The sequence below is a fragment of the Vicia villosa genome, linkage group LG1, assembly GCF_029867415.1.
Source record: "Vicia villosa cultivar HV-30 ecotype Madison, WI linkage group LG1, Vvil1.0, whole genome shotgun sequence".
Classification (NCBI taxonomy): Eukaryota; Viridiplantae; Streptophyta; class Magnoliopsida; order Fabales; family Fabaceae; genus Vicia; species Vicia villosa.
This window is the reverse complement of record NC_081180.1, coordinates 227,979,481-227,986,733: the sequence shown is the minus strand read 5'-3', so window position 1 is coordinate 227,986,733 and position 7,253 is coordinate 227,979,481. Positions and strand designations below refer to the sequence as shown.

At 30.2% G+C, this 7,253-nt stretch overlaps 1 protein-coding gene across 2 annotated transcripts; it reads right to left on the bottom strand.

The window, feature by feature from the left end:
• Positions 1-5,415: 5,415 nt before the first annotated feature.
• Positions 5,416-6,514, bottom strand: LOC131623335 (pre-mRNA-splicing factor CWC21-like). Of its 2 annotated transcripts, none has more exons than XR_009290182.1 (2): positions 6,417-6,492; positions 5,416-5,968 (listed from the first exon to the last, which is right to left on the bottom strand). XR_009290182.1 is itself a non-coding variant. In XM_058894344.1 (2 exons), exons 1-2 carry the CDS (start codon positions 6,488-6,490, stop codon positions 5,620-5,622), a joined length of 399 nt encoding a protein of 132 aa, XP_058750327.1. In that variant the 5' UTR covers positions 6,491-6,514; the 3' UTR covers positions 5,416-5,619. The 2 variants fall into 2 exon arrangements, 1 of the variants encoding a protein (XP_058750327.1); XM_058894344.1 differs by having other exon boundaries at positions 5,416-5,944; positions 6,417-6,514.
• Positions 6,515-7,253: the final 739 nt, after the last annotated feature.

The following is a 7,253-nucleotide window of genomic DNA, read 5'->3' as shown; positions in this document are numbered from 1 at the left end:
TATATATATATATATATATATATATATATATACTTATTAGGCATTATATTTATTATGTTATTTGTATATGACATAATAAAGTTCTTAGAATAATTAGTCTATTAATGACCTATTAAGTGTGACTTAATCGTGAGACCTCATTAAACATAAGGACGTTATTCTTAAAGTATCTGTAGTCAGGCTTTACTGTCAAATAGGATAACAATAATGTATAGAGACTATTATGTGAGTAGACTGATGACTGTGTCTCACAAGTCATGGATATGAGATATCAAGTTTTCACATATGTATAAATATTAGGAGTAATATTTATACTGGATTGACCCACCATGAGAATACTACATAGATTGTTATGTAAGTGTCAGAAGTTATTCTTATAGTGATAGTGGTGTATACCACCATTCGACCTGAAACCACTATGGACCCTAGATGTGGAGTCAAGTACTTTATTGCCAATCAAACGTTGTTCGTAACAGGATGACCATAATGATGGTTGATGGGTACTTTACAAATCATGCTGAGGGACATGAGTGATTTAGATGAGATTTTCCCCTCCTACATATACGGGAGTAATATTTGTGTGCCCCTTGATAGAGTGTGATTGTAAAATGCATGGCCGTGCTCAAATAAGTTGATATCAGATATTAGGCTTATTTGTTGTTATCAAGTATACTCGGGGATCAAGGAATAAAATATTGGACTATACAAGGGTGGGGACATATTCTATGCCTTGTGTTCAATATAGATATAAGGGCAAAAGGGTAATTATACACATGATCATTATTATAGAAAGGTTATGTCAGATCACACGATATTCTCGTCACGTGGGTAGCAGTGATGTGTTGCTAGATACCGCTCACTGTTTATAATATTAAATAGGTGATTTAATATTATTGCCAACGTTACGAGAACCTACAGGGTCACACACATAGGGTGCTTATAGTGGAATGGATGATTAAATTAAATATGATTTAATTTAATTATGAGTTAATAGTATTTAAATGATTCAATATATTAACACATATAATTTAATTAAATATGATTGAATTAAGTAAATAAGAATTGACATGTGATTAAATTAAATATGATTTAATTTAATTAATATTTTTTTATTTTATTAAAAGAATTTGATTAAATATAAATAATATTTATTTAATTAAAATAGTTTAATTAAATAAGGTTGGGCTTATTTTGGAAAAGCCCAAAATAAGAGCATTAGGTTTTAGAAGCTCTCTATAAATAGAGGAGTTCTTTCCCCTACAAAAGCTAATTGTTAAATTCTCAGAGAAAGAACGGCTAGCACCGCCTTCCACTTTGCATTCGCGTGGACTACGTTGAGACGCCGATATCTTTCGCCGTTCGTGATGAAAAGATAAAGCACGTTTCAACAGGTAATTATTGAATTCTTATTGGTGTTTGATTTGTGATTAATGATTTAATCAAGATCCGTTCATCGGATTAGATTCGTTCATCGGGATTATTCCGCTAAGAGGAACAAAAATTTGAAAAACCCCTCTTATAATCCCAACAACCTAAACCATTGTTGAAGCTTGAAAACACTTGCATCCTTCACCTCGATTTCACCACTGTTGACCTTTGAAGCTCCAACTGAAAAGGTAGTAACGAGTGAAATTTTTGAGCAAACGAGTTACCACACTCTTCGTCTTGATTCACCAATTTAAAGCCCTCTATTACCTGAATTTTTTTGTACATGTTTGTCATTTAAATTTACTTTGATGAACTAGGTTTCTTCGTGTCTTAAGTAAATTCTCTCTGCCCAGAGCCAATTAATTGCTCTAAAACAAAGAGACATGAACGATGACATGAGTAGAAGTTCAAACGTGTGTTTTTGAACTTAAAACTCAAAGTTCATGGAGATAACTCAATGAAGTGTGCGCTATGGACGGAAGTTTGAGTCCTAGCCAATTAGAGTGCGCCATGCTGCTAGTCGTTGGTTATTTTATTTTTCTTTTTGTTTTAAATTCTTTTAATTATCCTTTTCTTTTCTGATTTATTTTTAATTGATCTTTTAACCGTTTTTACTCCATTTTTTCTCATAAATCACTAAAAATATTTTCTATCACATATAATTTTTTTCAGAAATTTTAAAAACATTTTTAGTTTTTTTTCTATTTTCTTTTTAATTTTCATATGATAATTAACTTTCTTACATTTTCAAATGTTTTTCTCTCCAACTTTTGAGATCTAATTACTTAGAATATTGTTGACTTTCTCAAATTTTCTTGACAGTTTTATTTTTATTTTTAGATGCTTTCTTTTGAATTTCCATTTTAAATTATTTTAAAATCCTTTGAATATTTTTTAATTCATTTTTTTAACTTTTTGGTTGACTTGGATTATGACTTGGTTGATTAATGCTTCATCAATTTCAGTTGGTCCATGGACAATACATTGGTTGTATGAATTTTCATCATTTCAAATCTTTTGATTAAATGATCATTGGATATATTTTATACTTCGGATTAGTGACAAGTTTTTCCCATTGTATTATGAATTAGAATGATTGAAATTGATGATGGAAGATCTCTTGTTCTATTTACTTTGTGTTTGATCATTTCTTCTCATCCATCTACTTCTCTTTCTTTTGTTTTTGATCATTGTGTTACATTGTTTTAGGAGGAGGATTTTGTACCATTCCTCTAACATGTATGACACATAAATTGCTATGGACTGGCCTCATATAGGTCTGACTTCTATATAAGCGCACTCACAATTGCTTAAAATAGCGCTAAATTTTCCCAACTCGATTGATTTCTTATTAACATTAACTTTAACATTTAATTGTAATAACTCTTAACTTTAATCTTTTATGCTCTTTACTTTTAATTCCATTTAATTTCATTCCATTTACATTCATGCCTTTACATTCTTGCCATTTTATTTTGTCATTTACTTTATGCTTCTTATCATTTTTGCTTCTATTGCTTTATTAATTCAAAAAGAACAAAAACATCATAAAATGGATAAAATCTTAAAATACTTTCATCTGAACTTGTGGACTTTATGTTACTATCCCCTAATTAAGGAGTATTTTAGAATTTGGACCTTAAGACTTAGTGCTTTCCTTTGTTTTGAGTGGTTGTATCTGAGACTTTGTGATCCATTTGGACCTTTGAACTTCATTTCAAGACTTTGCCTTGTTATGAGAAACTTTTGATCTTTATCTTGAAGACTTGGGATTTCTTTTGTGGCTCTGTGATCTTGATAATTTTCTGGGAGTCTTGTTGATTATCTGCTTATGTGCTTGCTTGCTTTGCTGATTTTGCGGCTATCTAAAGGAAAATGATGCTCATTTTGACCAGTGTTAAATGCTTGCTCCATCTTGTAGTTATTACACTGGCACACACTAAGGCTTTCTCTTAGGCTACCTTACAATGAGACCTTTTATTTCATGTCATTTACTTTATGCTTTAGGATACTCTCTTCATCTCCTACACCCTTATTTAATTTTCAAAACTTTTCCCTATTTTCAAAATTTCTTTCTTCAAATTTCAAACTCTTTCTCAATAAACCTTGACTTTTATCAAGTGATCCCGAAAATCTTCTTCTTAATAAATGCTAAGACACTTAAGTGTATTCAAACTCTTTTAAAAACCTCTAAGAAAAATACAAACCTCGTCAAATTTCCTTTTGTGCCTCTGTGCACTTTTTTCTTTCAAAACCTTTTCAAAGGAAGTATATTAGTCTCTTCTAGTAGTGATGTAAACCATTTTTTTACCTCTACAATATGTTGTGAAGTGATTGACAATTTCCACTTGAATGTAGAGATGTGTTTGTGAGAAAGTACAAGTAAAAGTTCTCCATATTAAGATGATGCAAATGCTCACTTTCTCATACTTGTGGATATTAAGTTTTGTTTTCCACTTGAATACGACGAAATGTTTTTTCAATTTAAACTCAATCAACAAACTTTCGTTGTTATTTTTACCACGAATTACGAGACTCTGATTTCTTCATTATACATAGAGGATACGTGGGCACAGTATTCTTGAAGTCTCGGCAAAGTGAAAATTTGGCTTGAGATCATTAGCAAAGTGAAGAATTCATCTTACTTTTGAAGTGTTTGTTTTTGTGAGTGTCTTCTATGTTTTATTTTACTAAGCTAATTTGGATTACAAAAATATAAAGGTGATTAAAGAATATACTGAGTTAGTTAATTATATTATGAACTTTTTTTTTGTTGTTTTACTTTAGTTGTAGTTCTATATATACTGTCTTGTTTCTTGTTTATGGTATTGCAATGTCTCATGAAGTACACGACATGCTTATTTGAAATAATAATTTATGAGAAATGATTATTTGTTTGTTTTTTATCTTGTTTTTTTTTTTTTCCATTTATTGTAGTATATTTTTTTGAACAATTCGATTTCCTTGAATTTAGTTAGATCTCAATCTTATCCAATCAAATGTTATTATTCAATGACACGTCATTTTTTACAATTATTTTATTTTAAAATAAATTCAAATTTTAAACCAATTTACATTAAAGATACTATACCTAATTACTTATCATGGTATCTAAAAATTTATTTATTTTTAAATAAAGGAAAATATTTGGTAGAATTTTAAGATGATTTCTTTGACTATTTTCTAGTCTCTCCTTAAGTTGCGGTGCTTAATTTTCTTTTGCATATTGGACAAATTGTGTTGTGTGGAACATACATAACTGTGCTTTTGGATATAATGTCCCCATTTGACTTTGAAAATATGGGTCTGTCAGTGTGGAGTATGGGGTTCTTTTGGACCATTAATTATAAAATGTTTTAAAAAAAATTATATCTCTTTTAATATAAACTCTATAACTTTTTAAATCTAACTTTTTTATATAAATATATATCATATCATATCAATACTTCATTTGTCTCTAATTATAGAATCTAGACAAATTATAAAATCTCTATTCTATAGTTGTAGTCTCAATGAAGTGATTCAGAATATGCAAATCAATCCAAAACGCACTATCAATAGAGTTCTGCACTCTCTATCACAGGGTTCCGTCTTCCAATCCTGGAAAGAAGTTTTCTTCGACTTCATCAGATGTCTTACAAACTTCTGTTAGATCGGTTCTCACGCATCTAACTTCTTTAACTTTCGGTTCATCTGGATTCATAGTAACCGGGGATTCTAAAGCAGAATCACGACAACAATCAGGTCGAGTTTGAGAACTAGTTTCCCGAGCAACAAGAACATTTCCTGTCCTCACATCGGCTCATCATTGGACTGACAATAGTAACCAAGACAGGAAAAATCCATCCGGAATTTTCAAAGTTCTACAAAATGTAAAATCTATTGACTTTCCATACAAATTTGTGCATCTCGAAACTTTCTCGAACTTGTCTACTTTCCTAACTTGTATTTTCCCAAGGACATTCTTCCATGGCCGAAACCACCACCTGATCAAATCACTCACAGACTTAGTTGACAAAATATTACATTTGAAGCCACAAACATTTCACATCAAACCCGACATGAATACTAACCACAAGATTTTTTCAAACCAAGAGACAAAATCAATATGGTTGTAACCAACAATTGAACAAAACGGTTATATCATGAAATCATTAGTCATGCATTAACGAATACCAAAATCCCAAACACTTAGTTATCCAAATTCGACGATCCATCATTGTGGTCAGCTGCAGCCTTCAAATTAATCCGAGCCTCCTCCAGTTTCTCGGCAATCTCAGACTGAGTATAACCCTGATCAATCAGCTTGTCTTCAAGGATAACAAGCTTGAGCTGAATCTGACGCTTGCGGTCATGCTCAAGAATCTCTTTGTTGGCCTTTCCCTGATCTACTTCAAAGCCCTTGATGTTGTCAGCAACCTTTGAAGTTCTAGGTTTCACGAAAAACTTGTTGCTCTGAATGTACCCATTGGTCCCTGAACCTCTTGGGGATTGTAACCCTGTTCCGTTATACATACTGTTCACAACTACAAATCAAACACTGCAATTGAAAACAAAACTAAAAATTAGAAATCCTAATTTCAATGACAATTTTGCGATCTTCAATATTTCTGACGTAATCACATTTGTTGTTATTAAAACCCTAATTTCAATGACAATTTTGCGATCTTTAATATTTCTGACGTAATCACATTTGTTGTTGTTATAACCCTAATTTCAATGACAATTTTGTGATCTTCAATATTTCTAATGCAATCATATTTGTTACTGTTAAAACCCTAATTTCAATGAAAAATTTGCATCTTCATTATTTCTAACGCAATCATATTTGTTACTGTTAAAACCCTAATTTCAATGACAATTTTGCGATCTTCAATATTTCTGACGCAATCACATTGTTAAAACCCAAGTATAAAAATAAGCATGTTCTACGTGATTTATCATCTTCAATTTGGAGGAAAAATAGAGAAAGAAATGAAAAGATATACCTAGAGGGTGGAGGTTGGAAGAAGATGGCGGAAGGGAGATGCGAGAGGCGGAAGAAGTGGACTATTTGGACCATCAATTATAAAATATTTTAAAAAAAGTATATCTCTTTTAATATAAACTCTTCATAATTTTTTAAATATCTAACTTTTTTATATGGATTTAATGGAAATACACCGACAGTGTAAAATAATTTTACAAAACATTTACACTGTCAGTAAAATTTTACACTGTCAGTAAAATCTAAACGGCTAAATTTTATAAAAATCTGACTTTTTCTTCAAATTAAATATAAAACATTTATTTTTATGGGTTGTCAGTGCAGTACCTTTAAGCTCTTTTTATATAAACTAGTGTGAAACCCGTGCCTACGCACGGGTTCTGGTGTGGACCGGTTTTATGTTACCAGTTAGAATATGGAATTCAAAAATAATAGAAAAAATTAAAATAAATTATAAAAAGAGGATAAAAAAGAAGTCTAAGATTAATATATAAGTTAAAATTTAAAATATTAAATGTGTTCCAATATAATATAGGAGTTTTTTATAAACCATTAATATTTAGGTTTTTGTCGGCCACCTTGAGTAATTCATAATATTTTTAAAGACATTTTTTTTATTTGAACAATAATTATTATTTTTCTGTATATAAAAATATGTTTTCCTGTATTTATTTCTCGTATGTAAATATTATTTTTGTTTTGACATTCTTTATAAAATTATTGGAATCAATAGTAAATTTATTCCCGTATATAAATTTTAATTTTTTGAATTAATAGTAAATTTATTCTCGTATATAAAAAGGGTTTGCCAAACAGAACCATACACAACTGGTTTTGT

Excerpts from the sequence above, each read along its gene's own strand:
- LOC131623335 (XM_058894344.1), bottom strand. The coding sequence starts at position 6,490 with ATGGTCCAAATAGTCCACTTCTTCCGCCTCTCGCATCTCCCTTCCGCC. Across the intron at positions 5,945-6,416 it reads TTCCAACCTCCACCCTCTAG|TATGTATAACGGAACAGGGT; the intron begins GTATATCTTTTC and ends AGTTGTGAACAG.